Genomic DNA, 18,314 nt, shown 5'->3' with positions numbered 1-18,314 from the left:
GCCACCGCTATGCCTCGCGGTCTTAGAACCGCCAGAAGTGAGCCCAGAACCTTCGTAAAGATTCTCGGGGCTGTAGCCAACCCGAAGGGAAGAGCTACAAATTGGTAATGCCTGTCTAGAAAGGCAAACCTTAGGAACTGATGATGATCTTTGTGAATCGGTATGTGAAGGTAGGCATCCTTTAAGTCCACTGTGGTCATGTACTGACCCCTCTTGGATCATGGGTAGGATGGTCCGAATAGTTTCCATTTTGAAAGATGGAACTCAGAGGAATTTGTTTAAGATCTTTAGATCCAAAATTGGTCTGAAGGTTCCCTCTTTTTTGGGAACCACAAACAGATTTGAATAAAAACCCTGTCCTTGTTCCGTCCGCGGAACTGGATGGATCACTCCCATTACTAGGAGGTCTTGCACACAGCGTAGGAATGCCTCTTTCTTTATCTGATTTGCAGATAACCTTGAAAGATGAAATCTCCCTTGTGGAGGGGAAGCTTTGAAGTCCAGAAGATATCCCTGAGATATGATCTCCAACGCCCAGGGATCCTGAACATCTCTTGCCCACGCCTGGGCGAAGAGAAAAAGTCTGCCCCCTACTAGATCCGTCGCCGGATAGGGGGCCGTTCCTTCATGCTTTCTTAGAGGCAGCAGCAGGCTTTCTGGCCTGCTTGCCTTTGTTCCAGGACTGGTGAGGTTTCCAGGCGTGCTTAGATTGAGCAAAAGTTCCCTCTTGTCTTGATGCGGAGGAAGTTGATGCTGCACCTGCCTTGGAATTTCAAAAGGCATGAAAATTAGACTGTTTGGCCTTTGATTTGGCCCTGTCCTGAGGAAGGGTATGACCCTTACCTCCAGTAATGTCAGCAATAATTTCTTTCAAACCAGGCCCGAATAAGGTCTGCCCCTTGAAAGGAATGTTGAGTAATTTAGACTTTGAAGTCACATCAGCTGACCAGGATTTGAGCCATAGCGCCCTACGTGCCTGGATGGCAAATCCGGAATTCTTAGCCGTTAGTTTAGTCAAATGAACAATGGCATCAGAAACAAATGAGTTAGCTAGCTTAAGAGTTCTAAGCTTGTCAACAATTTCAGTCAATGGAGCTGTATGGATGGCCTCTTCCAGGGCCTCAAACCAGAATGCCGCCGCAGCAGTGACATGCGCAATGCATGCAAGGGGCTGTAAAATAAAACCTTGTTGAATAAACATTTTCTTAAGGTAACCCTCTAATTTTTTATCCATTGGATCTGAAAAAGCACAACTGTCCTCAACCGGGATAGTGGTACGCTTTGCTAAAGTAGAAACTGCTCCCTCCACCTTAGGGACAGTCTGCCATAAGTCCCGTGTAGTGGCATCTATTGGAAACATTTTTCTAAATATAGGAGGTGGGGAAAAGGGCACACCGGGCCTATCCCACTCCTTACTAATAATTTCTGTAAGCCTTTTAGGTATTGGAAAAACATCAGTACTCACCGGCACTGCATAGTATTTATCCAGCCTACACAATTTCTCTGGCACTGCAATTGTGTCACAGTCATTCAGAGCAGCTAATACCTCCCCAAGCAATACACGGAGGTTCTCAAGCTTAAATTTAAAATTAGAAATCTCTGAATCAGGTCTCCCCGAATCAGAGACGTCACCCACAGACTGAAGCTCTCCGTCCTCAGGTTCTGCATATTGTGACGCAGTATCAGACATGGCTCTTACAGCATCTACGCGCTCTGTATCTCGTCTAACCCCAGAGCTATCGCGCTTGCCTCTCAATTCAGGCAATCTGGATAATATCTCTGACAGGGTATTATTCATGATTGCAGCCATGTCCTGCAAAGTAATCGCTATGGGCGTCCCTGATGTACTTGGCGCCATATTAGCGTGCGTCCCTTGAGCGGGAGGCGAAGGGTCCGACACGTGGGGAGAGTTAGTCGGCATAACTTCCCCCTTGACAGACCCCTCTGGTGACAATTCTTTTATAGATAAAGACTGATCTTTACTGTTTAAGGTGAAATCAATACATTTAGTACACATTCTCCTATGGGGCTCCACCATGGCTTTTAATAATGAACAAGTATCCTCTGTTTCAATGAGCAATGAGACTAGCAAGCTTGGAAAACACTTTAAAGCAAGTTAACAAGCAATATAAAAAAACGTTACTGTGCCTTTAAGAGAAACAAATTTTGACAAAATTTGAAATAACAGTGAAAAAAGGCAGTTACACTAACAAAATTTTTACAGTGTATGTAACAAGTCAGCAGAGCATTGCACCCACTTGCAAATGGATGATTAACCCCTTAATAACAAAAACAGAATAATAAATGACAAAAACGTTTTTTAAACACAGTCACAACAACTGCCACAGTCTACTGTGATTGTTACCCTCCTCAAACACGACTTTGAAGCCTTTTGAGCCCTTCAGAGATGTCCTGTATCATGCAGAGGGAAGCTGAATGTCTCTGTCAGTATTTTTAGCTGCACAGAAAAGCACTAAAATAGGCCCCTCCCACTCATATTGCAACAGTGGAAAGCTTCAGGAAACTGTCTCTAGGCAGAAATCAAACCAGCCATGTGGAAAAAAACTAGGCCCCAATAAGTTTTGTCCCCAAACATATATAAAAACGATTAACATGCCAGCAAACATTTTATATTACATTTTTATAAGAGTATGTATCTCTATTAATAAGCCTGATACCAGTCGCTATCACTGCATTTAAAGCTTTACTTACATTAATCCGGTATAAGCAGCATTTTCTAGCAAATTCCATCCCTAGAAAAATATTTTAACTGCACATACCTTATTGCAGGAAAACCTGCACGCCATTCCCTCTCTGAAGTTACCTCACTCCTCAGAATATGTGAGAACAGCCATGGATCTTAGTTACTTCTGCTAAGATCATAGAAAATGCAGGCAGATTCTTCTTCTAAATACTGCCTGAGATAAACAGCACACTCCGGTACCATTTAAAAATAACAAACTTTTGATTGAAGAAATAAACTAAGTATAAAACACCACTCTCCTCTTACGACCTCCATCTTTGTTGAGGGTTGCAAGAGAATGACTGGATATGGCAGTTAGGGGAGGAGCTATATAGCAGCTCTGCTGTGGGTGATCCTCTTGCAACTTCCTGTTGGGAAGGAGAATATGCCATAAGTAATGGATGATCCGTGGACTGGATACACTTAACAAGAGAAACAGACATTTTTACATCCCCTTAAAGGGACAGTATACTGTAAAATAGTTTTTCCCTTAATGTGTTTACAATTGCTTTTTTTACCAACTGCAGAGTAAACAATTTATGAAAATTAGCTTTTTAAGGTTTATTTGTGTATATTAAAGCTCTGATTTTGTGTTTAGAAGCCACAACCTAATAAAATGGGTTGAGCTTGTAGGTATAATCAGATCTCATTACTGTATCACATTGTGCACATATACATGCTTCTTTATCTTATATCTGTCCTTAAAACAATCACCAGTACTTTGAGAGAACAATGGAAAATCAACATTTTATTACCTTATCTCTGCTATATCGCACTGGGAGTGTAATTTCTTCTGCTGGCTGTGTTTACAAAGCTTATCTATAGCTGGTACGCACGGCCACAAACTTTTAGAATAGGTGGGGATACCACATGCTAAATCAACAATTTCAAATGCCAATATAAGGGTAAAGGAGCTACTTGTAAACAATTTAATACACTCCAGCAGGTAAAGTGAATCATTGGGAACAAATTAAAGGGGAGAAAATTTTTGAGTAAACTGTCCCTTTAAGAAGCAGATAAAGCCGTGCAATGTACTATTCCAAATGAATGACAACATTCCTCTAAATAAAGTAAAGGGGTATATAGCGGCTCTATAATAGCCGCCTCAATAAAAAATCTCCCCGATGTACAAAGGTGCAGGTGATTACAGGTTCTTGAAGCAATTCCCAGGCATCCCAAGGGGATCTGTGACTCCTCAAATGAGTTAAAAGGTGAAGGATAAAGACAATCATTTGTTAGTGTTTATACATGCACACACCATTTTCTAGCTTTTCCTGCTCCTCAGCGTCCAGATCGACTCTCGCACTCATCTGATCTATGTTTTCCTCATCTGATGCACATTCAGTATTACAAGCGCCTAAAAAGATTATTACATAAGTTATATTTTACAGTTTCAAAAATAGCACTTTTTAATCAAGCAGCAAACATGATCTTACAAAAAAAGTATTTTTTTTAGCATTTAATATCCATTATTTAACTTTGAACAAAAAAAAAGGAGAGAGAGAAAAGGAGAGGAGAGAAATAGAATATGTGTAGTGACATTACCCAGTCTCATGTCTGCAGACATTTCCAGTGTCTCTGGGGTCTGCCGAGTCTCCTTCATGACATCCTTGTAATATTCCTTGTGCCCCTCTATATACTCCCACTCCTCAACTGAGAAATAGACGGCGAAATCATCACACTTTATAGGGACCTGAAACACACATCCTATTCAGTACTGACACAGTGACAAAAAGGTGACAACCATGTTACTGAGAATGAGGCACAGACAGATGGTCAGAATATAAACAATATGCGGTTTTGTCAGTAAAGGGAATCACTGTGTGCTGAAGCCATATAATGTCACGTTCTCCACGGCTCACCTCTTGGGTCAGCAGGTCGGTACCTCTAGGGCGGGATTTCTTCTTCTTCACAACGGTGTATTCCTACAGGATGAGAGAGGAACAGGAAGAAGCAAAACGGTCATAAAATAATGACAGACAGCGCCAGACCAGACTAGCAAGACATCTGTAAATGACCTGTGCACTAGACTGGTCCATCTGTTCCTGATTATAAAGCTGTAAGCTAATGTGCACTCATCATGTAGGGTCTCCACACACGGAATGGTCTCCTCTAACCTTCACCTTTATTTCTGCCTCTCTCAACTCCCTGCTGCTTCATCAGGATGGATCTATTTAAAGGGCCGTTATAGTCAAAAAATGACGAGCTCTAATTTGTCAGAGCATTTAAATTTAAGACAAGCGTCCCTGCACCTCTGTGTTCAACACCCACAAAGTGGTTAAACACATTGAACTAGAGCACCTCTGGTCCCAAGTGGAAAGTGACACTGATCCAATCAACAGCACTAGTCGCATAACCCAGCTGTGTAACCAGTGCCGCTGATGGGCTCAGCAGCTGTTTCAGTTCAGCACCCGAAGAGCTCTATAGGTCCTGAGAAGTACTTTTACTATGTTTTTAACTCCACATGGAGGTGCAAGTCCCTAGTCTTAAAATACCATGCTCTGAAGAATTAGAACATGTAATTAATTAGGTACAATGGTCCATTTAAGACATTGTTGCTGTATCCATAAACTACACATAACCATACACCTCCCCCAGAAGTAAAACCATGATGTGTCAGTTTGACTCCTTACAGCAGGGGGCAGTATGTGTAACTATCAAACTTAAAGACACATTATACACTAGATTTTTCTTTGCATGAATGTTTTGTATATGATCCATTTATATAGCCCATACAGGGTTTATTTTTACTATACTATATTATATTGTATAGTTTTGCTTATTTTTAAATAACATTGTTCTGATTTTCAGACTCCTAACCAAGCCCCAAAGTTTTAGGAGAATACCAGCGTATACCTACTCCAGCTTGCTCCTGTTTGTGTAAAGAGTCTTTTCATATGCAGAGCAGGGGGGTGTCTGCTATTTCCCACTTGCAGTGGGTGTTCCAGCTACCTTTTTAACAGAGCTAAACTGGGAGCTTCTAAGTAAGTTTTTAAACTGTTTTATACTGGATTTTTATATCAGTATCTATGCATCTTATTCTTTATAGTAGTGTCTATTACATGCAGTTATATGAAAATGAGTGTATACTGTCCCTTTAATTATCTCCTTACAGCAGGGGGTCAGTATGTGTAACTAGCAAACCCAACTGTCTCTTTACAACCTTATTATAGGTTAATATATTGGGAACTCCTACACCCCTAGTGTCTAAAGGTTTATAAATGACAATGTTTAATGGGACCCCAGATAAAAGAAGTGACAGGATTCTTCTAATAAAGCCACCAAGAGCTCTATTTACATTCTCCAGAAGCGCTCACCTCTCCGGTCAGCAGGTAGATGATTTCCAGAGCGTGCTTTAGGATCCGATCCGTCATCTGCTCCATCTTGTTGATCATCTGTGATGCCAGAATATAAGCAAAGAGACGAGATTAGAGGCCACCAGTGACAGATACAGGGTGTATCCAACTATTATCCCAGAAAATGAGTAACAACAATAAAGTGGCAACCATATTTATGTACGTTAATACAGGTATGTAGTGTGCCATATAAATTATCTTTATTGTAAATCATGAGTCCAAAATACAAATATATCAGACATTGTTTCAAGCTGTGATGTCAAAATGTGAGATTCACAGGTAGGAATGTTATCGGATAGGATCATATTCTGGACCAATTAATAAAATCCTCTTGCCCGCGCACAGTCTCCTCGCACTGCCGCCTTTCCCTCGCCCAGTCTCCTCGCACTGCCGCCTTTCCCTCGCCCAGTCTCCTCGCACTGCCGCCTTTCCCTCGCCCAGTCTCCTCGCACTGCCGCCTTTCTCCCGCCCAGTCTCCTCGCACTGCCGCCTTTCTCCCGCCCAGTCTCCTCGCACTGCCGCCTTTCTCCCGCCCAGTCTCCTCGCACTGCCGCCTTTCTCCCGCCCAGTCTCCTCGCACTGCCGCCTTTCTCCCGCCCAGTCTCCTCGCACTGCCGCCTTTCTCCCGCCCAGTCTCCTCGCACTGCCGCCTCTCTCTCGCCCAGTCTCCTCGCACTGCCGCCTCTCTCTCGCCCAGTCTCCTCGCACTGCCGCCTTTCTCTCGCCCAGTCTCCTCGCACTGCCGCCTTTCTCTCGCCCAGTCTCCTCGCACTGCCGCCTTTCTCACCACCCACGCACAGTCTCCTCACACTACTGCCTCTCGCCCACCTGCCTTTCCCTCACAATCTTCTCAGCACCAGCTCTTTTTCATGTGCAGACTCATCTCTCATTTACACATAGCACACAACTTTCTTCACCAATTCTCTTTCACTTTTGTCCTCCTGCTCTCAGCCCCATCTCACCCAGAAGTGACGTTCAGGACATGCAGTAGTGACTCTGTACGGGGCTCTGGCACCTCTTACTCATATCCTGGTGAGAAACATATCAGTGTGCCGGTCACATGCTATTGAAGCACCTATCAGTGTACAGGTCACATGCTATTGAAGCACCTATCAGTTAGTATGCCAGTCACATGCTATTGAAACACATATCAGTTAGAATGCGAACTCAATCCTATTGGCTGTTCCAATCAGCCAATAGGATTGAAGTTCAATCCTATTGGCTGATTGCATCAGCCAATAGGATTTTTTCTACCTTAATTCCGATTGGCTGATAGAATTCTATCAGCCAATCGGAATCTAAGGGACACCATCTTGGATGACCTCACTTAAAGGAACCTTCATTCGTCGGGTAGTCGTCAACCAAGGAGGATGCTCAGCGTTGGATGTCTTGAAGATGGACCCGCTCCGCGCTGGATGGATGAAGATAGAAGATGCTGTCTGGAGGAAGACTTCTGCCCCGGCTTGGATGAAGACTTCTGCCCCGGCTTGGATGAAGACTTCTGCCCCGGCTTGGATGAAGACGTCTCCCGGTAAGGTGATCTTCAGGGGGTTAGTGTTAGGTTTTTTTTTTAAGGGTGTATTGGGTGGGTTTTATTTTTAGGTTAGGGTTTGGGCTGCAAAAGAGCCAACTGCCCTTTTAAGGGCAATGCCCATCCAAATGCCCTTTTCAGGGCAATGGGGAGCTTAGGTGTTTTAGTTAGTTTTTTTCTTTGGGGGGTTGGTTGTGTGGGTGGTGGGTTTTACTGTTGGGGGGTTGTTTGTATTTTTTGTTTCAAGTAAAAGAGCCGATTACTTTGGGGCAATGCCCCGCAAAAGGCCCTTTTAAGGGCTCTTGGTAGTTCAGTTTAGGCTAGGGTTTTTTTTTATTGGGGGGGGGGTTATTTTAATAGGGCTATTAGATTAGGTGTAATTAGTTTAAATTTCTGTAATTTGTTTATTATTTTCTGTAATTTAGTGTTTGTTTGTTTTTGTACTTTAGAGAATATAGTTAATTGTATTTAATGTAGTTAATTTATCTAATTATAGTGTAGTGTTAGGTGTAATTGTAACTTAGGTTAGATTTTATTTTACAGGTACTTTTGTATTTATTTTAGCTAGGTAGTTATTAAATAGTTAATAACTATTTAGTAACTATTCTACATAGTTAAAATAAATACAAACTTGCCTGTAAAATAAAAATAAACCCTAACCTAGCTACAATGTAACTATTAGTTATATTGTAGCTATCTTAGGGTTTATTTTATAGGTATTTAGTTTTAAATAGGAATAATTTAGTTAATGATAGGAATTTTATTTATATTTAATTAAATTAGATTTACGTTAGGGGGTGTTAGGGTTAGACTTAGGTTTAGGTGTTAATACATTTAATATAGTGGCGGGGACGGCAGATTAGGGGTTAATAAGTGTTATGTAGGTGGCGGCGGCGTAGGGGGCAGATTAGTGGTTAATAAGTATGATGTAGGTGGCGGCGGTGTGGGGGGGCAGATTAGGGGTTAATAAGTATGACGTAGGTGGCAGCAGTGTAGGGGGGCAGATTAGGGGTTAATAAGTATAATGTAGGTGGCGGCGGTGTAGGGGCAGCAAATTAGGGGTTAATAAGTATGATGTAGGTGGCGGCGGTGTAGGGGGGGCAGATTAGGGGTTAATAAGTATAATGTAGGTGGCGGTGGGCTCCAGGAGCGGCAGAATAGGGGTTAATATGTTTATTAGAGTGGCAGTGGGCTCCGTGAGCGGCGGTTTAGGGGTTAATAACTGTATTTAGGTGCGGCGGGGTCCATGAGCAGCGGTATAGGGGGTAAACAGTTTAGTATAGTGGCGGTGTTTAGTGACAGGGTACAAATAAAGCTGGGAAAAAGCCGAAGAGCAGCGAGATCGATGACTGTTCGTTAACAACAGTCCGCTGCTCACTGCACCGTACTTGGTGCGCGGCTTTTTGACAGCTTTTTTGGTAACTTTGGAGAACGTATTCAGGTCCGCGGCAGCGATGTTAGGCGAACTTAGGCAAGCGTATTGGTGCCGTCGAATGCAAGTAGGTTGACGGCTTGATAAGTAGATGCCACAGACTCAAAGAGATATAACGGATGAATGAGAGAGAAACACACAGGTTTGTGCCAAGTACCTTTCTGCAATTTTGGGACACTTCCTTGGACAAAGGAAGATAACAATTTGAGGCCTGTATCCTTCCAAGTGGAAAAAGCATTTCTTATATGACCTACAAGAAGCTGAACATTCATTTGATTATTTGGTAAAGTATATGCGATTGTTAAGTATATATATATATATATATATATATATATATATATATATATATATATATATATATATATATATATATATATATATATATATATATATATAAAAATATTTAAATCCAAGGTTTTCTATAGCTATAGTTAGATTGCAGCTGGTAATTTAAAGGGCATATTTGGTATTTTAAGTTTATATCCATAGTCCTGTGTAAGTTAGAACCAGTCATATTTATATTTAGTGCTAAGTAATTTATTTGCTAGACAGGATTTGGCACTCCAGATTTATAAATCAGTTTTATTATTGTGAACTCTCTTAGAACCGTACATAAATTGGTTATTGTGGTTAAATCTCTGGTAGTTATTAAGTTATTTGTAGCTATTGTGATATATTTTAAAACTTGTTTTATGGTGGCTAAATAAGAGGTTATTTTAACTCAGATTAATTGGCAGGTGTTTGAAAGGACCTTGATGTGGTGCCTGAGCTTATCCCATTTGGCCAGATGCGGTGACTAACATGTGAGCTAGCTAGTGAGTGCTGGGTTTCCTTTATGTGTTGTATTTGTTTTGTATTTCCCCATGGTTCTTGCACCCACTCCTGTCTGGGGTTAACTGCCTATGACTCTGGTGACGGCACAGCTTTTTGTGAGTGCTACATATATAATATACACACACATTATATACACACATTTATATTAAACACAAACATACATATATAATAGGGTTGCACCGATACCATTTTTTTATGACCGAGTACAAGTACCGATACTTGTTTTCAAATACTCACCGATACTTTTTTTAAATTTTTATGTGAGAGTTTACCAAGCACAATACAGACTAATTATTTAAGATTCCTTCTTTATAATTATAAAGGACTGTAATTCAAAAGACATTATGAAATAATAAAACAGTTTTATTTGTCAAAAGTTTACTGAACATGTTTATAAATAAAACATATTACAATAAAATATTAAATTTAAAGGGGTGATACAATTGGGTTGTAGGGGTGAATATAACATCAATCTGACATGTGTATGGAGGTTTGACTCTAAGTTGAACAGTCTTTCACTTTCCACACTACTGCATGGGGCAGAAAGATATTTTTGGGCCATTTTAGCCAGAGCTGGAAATCTGTTTATTAACTGCCCAGTTCTTCAGGGGTTTGTCTGAACGAGGTACAGTGATCTCTCCTACAATAATACAAATAACAGCAATTTGTATTGGCAGAACAATAGTAAACAATTTTTAATTTAGTCTCCACTCCAGTTTAAAATGAAATGGGAACATGCAGTTTGAGAAAACGCCACAAGATAGCATATGGGTAGGAAGTTGAGGTATCGGTTTAAGTATCGGTGCATTTGCACGAGTACAAGTACTCATGCAAATACTTGGTATCGGTGCAACCCTAATATATAATATACACACACATACATACATAATATACACACACACATATAATATATATATATATATATATATATACACACACATACATACATAATATACACACACACATAATATATATATACACACACACATACATACATAATATACACACACACATAATATATATATACACACACACATACATACATAATATACACACACACACATATAATATATATATACACACACATACATACATAATATATACACACACATATAATATATATATACACACACATACATACATAATATACACACACACATACACAATACACACATATTATACACACACACATTATATACACACATAATATACACACATTTATATTAAACACACACATACATATATAATATACACACACACATATAATATATACACACACATATATAATATATACACACACATATAATATATATATACACACACACACACATACATAATATACACACATATATATAATACACACACAATACATACATATTATACACACACACACATTATATACACACATAATATACACACATATATAATATACACACACACATATATAATATACACACACACACATATATAATATATATACACACACATATAATATATATACACACACACACACATATATAATATATACACACACATATAATATATACACACACATATATAATATATACACACATATAATATATACACACACACACATATATAATATATACACACACACACACATATAATATATACACACACATATATAATATATAGTAATAGGTAATCCCCAGAGAAGAGGACAATAGGCGGCTGAGAAATCACCCACGGCTGGTTCAAAAGAGGTTTTTTATTGAAGCAAGGTGCTAGTACATAAGGTGAGAGCAAAGCCTTAACACCTGACGCGTTTCGCGCATGCGTACATGCGCTTCATCAGAGGTATATAATATAATATATACACACACACATATAATATATACACGCACGTATAATATACACACACACATATAATATACACACACATATAATATATACACACATATAATATATACACACACATATAATATATACACACACACATATATAATATATACACACACACATATATAATATATACACACACATATATAATACACACACACATATAATATATACACACACATATATAATACACACACACATATAATATATACACACACATATATAATACACACACACATATAATATATACACACACATATATAATACACACACACATATAATATATACACACACATATATAATACACACACACATATAATATATACACACACATATATAATATACACACACACACGTATATATAACACACAACTCTACCTGCACTTTTATTGAAGCAGTTGATTTCACCCGGAAGACAGACGAAAACTACAGTTCCCACAATACACGTGACCGACGGCAGCTGCCAAATACTGAGCTTGTCTGTCAGTGCTCCGTAGCCGCTTCCTGTTACGGTAAATGCGTATTTAGACATGAAATAGGTCTCGCGTAGTCAGCGACCATCACTGCAGCGGGACCTAGGTCATAAATGTGTTCCGTCCTTTTCCTTTTAAGGGAAACCGTAACAAAGATGGCGGATACACTTCAGATAACGTCTGTTCCCTAACAAATATGGCGGACTCGGCCAAACCAATAAGTTCATAAGAAACAATGAAGAAACTGATAACATTTTGTGCGTGCCCATAGCAACACATTGTATTGAACAAATATATATCTCAAATATAAAATCAGTCCATACACCCTCCTGCACAGTAGCTGTCATGATATATTTATATACTAAAGCGACCTCTTCCAGGTTCAGGTCTCGCGTAGTTAGGAATCATGACGTCATACCGTTACTAAAACGAGCGTCTGGAAGAATCCGCCATCTTGGGAAGGGCTACAATGGAATGATTAACACAAAATGTAATTATGTTAAGAGAAATGTGAACAATTATCGACCGAATACGATTCCTGTGTGTTATCTATAAACCTGCATCAGTGGGTAACACAGCAGGGCACTAGCACTCAGATATGGTAATAAGTCTGTCCGTGAGGGTTACGCCCACTAGTGTGATGATTGGCTGCTGGCGTGTCGGGACTGACATACAGAGGATTCTGGGATTTGTAGTCTTCTGATTACACTGCTTACTCTCGGCTGTTCTTAGCTGAGCAATAGGGAGCTGCTTTTTTATTAGTAAGTTTAGTGCATGCTTATCATTGTTATCTGCTCATGTGGTAGGAGGAAAAGAGAAGGTGACAGGAAGAGAGTGTGGGCTTAACCATTGTTGTGTGGCTTTGTGCTAATGACAGAAAGGGGTTAATGCTCTGTATGTGTGGGCCTGGCAACAGGGGGTGAATCACTGCTTTGTGAAGAGGTAAGGGGTCAATTTGTGTAATGTGTGCCAACTGGTAGGAAAGTGAATCCCAGGAAGGGTTTTTGTGACAGTCGGAGGTTAACCATTGTTGTTAGGCTTTTGGTTAACTACAATTGTGTGTATTTGTGTGTGGCTGGCAACAGGGGGTGAATCACTGCTTCACATATAAGTAAGGGGTTAATTAGAGTAATGTGTGCCAGCTGGTAGTAAAGTGAATGCCAGAAAGGGTGTGTGTGACTGTAGCAAGTTAACCATTGCTGTGTCTCTTTTTGTTAATTACAGTTGTGTGTATTTGCATCTGATAGAAAGGGGTTTATCCAATTTCTGTATGAGTGTGTGCCTGGCAACAGGGGTGAATCACTGCTTCATGAAAAAGGGGTTAATGATTGCTCTGTCAGTTTGTAGGTGACTAATCTCTGTTCTTTGTGTCTTGCAAGATGGGGTTAATCACTAGTTTTTATATGTGTGTCTGACAGTAAGGGGTAAATCACTGCTTTCTTTGTCTTCCAGACAGGAAGACGTTTGTGACTGCTTTGTGTATTATCAAATAAGTGGTTAACCACTGCTCTTTATGTGTCTTGAAGGAATTAGTTAATGACTGGTTGTATGTGCATGTATGTTTGACAGGAAGGAGTGATTAATTGCTCAGGAAAGAAATGGCTAGTGCCTTCTCTGTCTGCTAGCCGTTGAGAGATTAACCACTGATCTGCTTTAGCTGTGTGTGCCTGACAGGAAGGGGTAAATTACTGCCTTCTATTTCAGTCTACTGTTTGAATATACAGATGCATTAACATTACTATTGCTTTGAAACAAAACCTGTATAGGATATTGCTAGGACTTGAGCTGTCAGCTGTGCAGATAATGTTTAAGAGCCACAGGGTCAGAGGCCTAGCTACCGGGGTCTAAGAGGTAACGAATGAGACTGAGTTCACAGGTTCACAAGCCCATTTGACCCTGAAATCCATAGTTGTGTCACTTCAATGATGGCTGGTGAATACCAAACTGCACCTGCATCCTTCCTCTTTGTACCCCTTGCAGAATATCTTCTACAGCACCACTTAAAAAATACTTAGTTTATTAGTACAAATATAAACAATGCACCGTTTTGGCCCCACTGGCATTAATCACGCATGCTTAAGGCCAGTGAGGCCGAAATGTCACATTGTTTGTATTTGTACTAATAAACTAAGTATTTTTTAAGTGGTGCTGTGGAAATAATTTTATTTCCTATAGTTCAGGGGTAGGCAGTAGCCCCCTCCACGTGCATCACAGCAAGAAAGGAAAAAAAGCTGAAAATTGTTGTGCTGGGCCAAATTGGACCTTGCAGAACAGCAATCACACTGTAAGGAAAGTGTTTGGGTCTGCCATTACAAATATGGTGGCAGGGTTTCCAAGATGGCCACCTCAATGTTGTACAGAAAACCCAGCCACCATATTTGTAAAGGAAGTGCAAATCCTCTGGTGCTGACTAACCAAGAGGTATGGATGACTCAAAGTCAGAGAAAAGCAGCACCTCTTTTTCCTGTGTGGTGCAAACTTAGCATTTGCCAATAACAGCCAGGAAGGTTGCTATTTAAATAGGGGATTTACTCAGGGACCCAGTAAAGGTTTAGTTACGCCCCTGTATAGAGTTAGTATATGCTGAAGACCGAGCCCTATAAACATATTAGTTGGCGCAAACACATCAAATTCCCTGATTACTCCTCTTGCAGATACAGGGAACAATGTACAAAATAACAAATGTACATGCAAGCTGCTTCTTACTCTCTCTGACTCCTCTGAGGTGGCGGATATAAAACCCCCCCAATAGGTTCATCCAGGGTGATTGACAGGCCCTGCAGATGTGTGATTGGTTGCACAAAACCAGGAGACAGCATTTACACCTGGGCAAAGGGTGTACAGTGCCCGCTGCCCGTTCACTGCAAAGGAAGGCAGGCAGGTACCTAAGTCAGGAACCTTGTTCCATATTCCCTTTATAAAAAGAGGAATCCTCATTGATGGTACTGGAATATCTAATTCAAAGATTATACCAAAAGGCACAGTAAAGAGTATAAAAATCCATAATTTATTTAGACTTCATTATAAGTTCATACAAACTCATCCAGAGTGTGGGAGTGGCTAGAGCTTTGACGTTATTTGACGCGTTTCGCTCACGAATGGCACTTTTGCAAAGATTGGTCTGGGGAGTTGCTACTCTGATTACATAGACTAAAGTATGGTTGCACAGACACCATTTTTTTAAGACCGAGGTACAAGTACTGATACTTCTTTTCAAATACTCGCCAATACCAATTACCAATACTTTTTTTTAATGTCATGTGACAGTTTCTCAAGCACAATACAGATTAATGATTTAAGATAGCTTCTTTATAATTGTGAAGAACTGTAACTCAAAAGACATTATGAAATAATAAAACAGTTTAATTTGCTTATTGTCACAAAGTTGTAAAAACTCAAAGAAATTTCACAGAACATGTTTCTAAATAAAAATATTACAATAAAATATATTAATAATAACAACAATACATAACAAATGTAAAATCACAAACAACCAAAAGTGCAATACAGTAAAAAATATAACAGTGCACTGTTTTATCATGGGGAACAACACTATGGGATAGATTACATTGACTGGTAAGCTTTACCAATGCTCTCATTACATGTCCAACTCCATTAAAATCTATGGAATTGGAAATGTGAACAGAACATTGGTAAAGCTTACTAATCAAATGTAATCTTAATCTAGTCCTATAATTGTAGGATGAGTGTCCATAGGAATTAACTTAATTTGTCCTATAAACACTCTTCCTGCAATTATATAAGGTAAGGATGTTCCTCAGAGTACAGTATGTTTTGAGCATAATTGTGCAAGATGAGAACTAGCAGTATAACAGGCAATCTAGCAATTAGAATAGTTTTTCAAAAGTTAGTGGCAAGTTATTTTTAAGGAACAGAAGTATCTCTGCATGTTCAGTTATAAGTCTGTTTCTGCTATCAGTTTGACGCTAAGCTGAAAAGTCTTTCACTTCCCACACTACTGCATGGGACAGAAATATATTTTTGGGCCATTAAATCTCAATTTATTTAACTACCCATTACTTCAGGGGTTTGTCTGAATGAGGTATAGTGATATCTCCCAGGTAGGCTTCCACCTGTATAGTAGCAGCTTTTGGAGCACGGCTCTCAGACATACAATAATACAAATAACAGCAATTTTTAGTGGCAGAACAAAAGTGAACAATTTTTAGTTAAAGGGACACTGTACCCAAAATTTTTCTTTTGTGATTCAGATTGAGCATGAAATTTTAAGCAACTTTCTAATTTACTCCTATTATCAAATTTTCTTCATTCTCTTGGTATCTTTATTTGAAATGCAAGAATGTAAGTTTAGATGCTGGCCCATTTTTGGTGAACAACCTGGGTTGTCCTTGCTGATTGGTGGATAAATCCATCCACCAATAAAAAAGTGCTGTCCAGAGTACTGAAACCAAAAAAAAGCTTAGATGCCTTCTTTTTCAAATAATGATAGCAAGAGAACGAAGAAAAATTGATAATAGGAGTAAATTAGAAAGTTGCTTAAAATTGCATGCTCTTTCTGAATTACAAAAGAAAAAATTTGGGTACAGTGTCCCTTTAAGTCTCCACTCCAGCTTAAAATGAGATGGGAACATGAAGTTTGAAAAAATGCCACAAGATGGCGTATGGATAAGATCTAAGATCTGGAGGTATCGGTTTAAGTATCGGTGCATTTGCACGAGTACAAGTACTGGTGCCAGTACTTGGTATCGGTACCGATACTAGTATCATGCAACCCTAGACTAAAGATATTCCTCCCACCAAGACATATGCCCAACACATCTAGCATTAACCCTTTGAGTGCTAACGACGGCTCTAAGCCGTCACAAATTTTCCTAGTCAGGTGCTGACAACGGCTCAGAGCCGTCGCTAGCACTCACCCACCTTGAGGGCAATCTGGGGGCTCCCATCGACTCCTACCCCAGCAATCGGGCCTGTATAGTGACAGGTATCGCCTTGGCTTCACGTTTTGCACGGTGATGTCACGCACAATGACGTGATGGCGTCACTGTGCAACTTTATTGAAAATTTACAATTGAGAGTATAGGGAAATGGGGCATGCTGCTTAGAAGCCTGTATCTCAGGCATCTAAGCAGTTACAGACCTCCAAGACCCACCGTTGTAAAGGTAATCGCCTAACCTTTCCAACGGTACAAGTCTTGGGGATCTGGGAAAAAAAATAAAAAAAGTTTAAAAAATAAATTTAAAAAAACCCCTCATATCCAGCTTAGCACCCAGGTGGGAAATTGCTTAGCACTCTATATACGAGTTATTTGGCAACTATTTAGCTGTATATAATACAGCAACCAAAACTTTCCATTACAAAATTGCTTTAAGAAACTACCATTCGTGCTCAAAACGTGTCAGATGATGTCAGAGCTCTAGCCACTCCCACACTCCAGATGAGTTTGTATGAACATTTAATGAAGTCTAAATAAATAATTGATTTTTATACTCTATACCGTTCCTGGTGGTATAATCTTTGAATGAGATATTTACAAGTTTGTTACACCTCCCAGTGAACACCGGCAGATTCACCGGCATCTTCCCAAGAAGGTGGATATACAAGTGCTTGGGGGCACGGCACTAACTCTCGTATTAAGTTAATTATGTATTTCAGGTATTTATCTATGGAGGAGTGTGAAGATGTAGGATGCAAAAAGAAGGTTTACAATGACTCAAAGATGGAAACACGCCAGACCCTTAGAAATATGAAAATTCCTCTAAGCAGGAGTCCAGGTAACTTGTTCTCTTTGAAATAAGACCTAATATATCAGATTCAAGTTTTATCGTTCTAACATTTAGTACCTGAGACTATAATCATCATCAGATTCAAGCTTTGTCGTTCTAACATTTAGTACCTGAGACTATAATCATCATCAGATTCAAGCTTTATCGTTCTAACATTTAGTACCTGAGACTATAATCATCATCAGATTCAAGCTTTATCGTTCTAACATTTAGTACCTGAGACTATAATCATCATCAGATTCAAGCTTTATCGTTCTAACATTTAGTACCTGAGACTATACTCATCATCAGATTCAAGCTTTATCGTTCTAACATT

At 39.5% G+C, this 18,314-nt stretch overlaps 2 protein-coding genes across 5 annotated transcripts in view; one reads left to right on the top strand and one right to left on the bottom strand.

Annotated features, from left to right (window-relative positions):
- LOC128635626 (oocyte zinc finger protein XlCOF7.1) overlaps positions 1 to 12,342 on the bottom strand; it is a 29,163-nt gene extending 16,821 nt beyond the window's left edge. For all 3 annotated transcript variants that reach the window (XM_053688701.1, XM_053688703.1, XM_053688702.1), the window contains exons 1-5: positions 12,135 to 12,342; positions 6,061 to 6,138; positions 4,606 to 4,668; positions 4,289 to 4,436; positions 4,002 to 4,100 (exon numbers count right to left, since the gene is read on the bottom strand). In XM_053688701.1, coding sequence (XP_053544676.1) covers positions 4,002 to 4,100; positions 4,289 to 4,436; positions 4,606 to 4,668; positions 6,061 to 6,138 — 388 coding nt within the window. In that variant the 5' untranslated portion in view covers positions 12,135 to 12,342. The remainder of the gene's footprint in view (positions 1 to 4,001; positions 4,101 to 4,288; positions 4,437 to 4,605; positions 4,669 to 6,060; positions 6,139 to 12,134) is intronic.
- Positions 12,343 to 17,727: 5,385 nt separating this feature from the next.
- The window catches only part of LOC128635628 (zinc finger protein OZF), a 31,240-nt gene continuing 30,653 nt past the window's right edge, over positions 17,728 to 18,314 (top strand). For both annotated transcript variants that reach the window (XM_053688707.1, XM_053688706.1), the window contains exon 1: positions 17,728 to 17,986. In XM_053688707.1, coding sequence (XP_053544682.1) covers positions 17,857 to 17,986 — 130 coding nt within the window. In that variant the 5' untranslated portion in view covers positions 17,728 to 17,856. The remainder of the gene's footprint in view (positions 17,987 to 18,314) is intronic.

Source organism: Bombina bombina, chromosome 7, assembly GCF_027579735.1.
Source record: "Bombina bombina isolate aBomBom1 chromosome 7, aBomBom1.pri, whole genome shotgun sequence".
Classification (NCBI taxonomy): Eukaryota; Metazoa; Chordata; class Amphibia; order Anura; family Bombinatoridae; genus Bombina; species Bombina bombina.
Note: the sequence above shows the minus strand (reverse complement) of the source record. Positions and strands in the feature narration are given on the sequence as shown.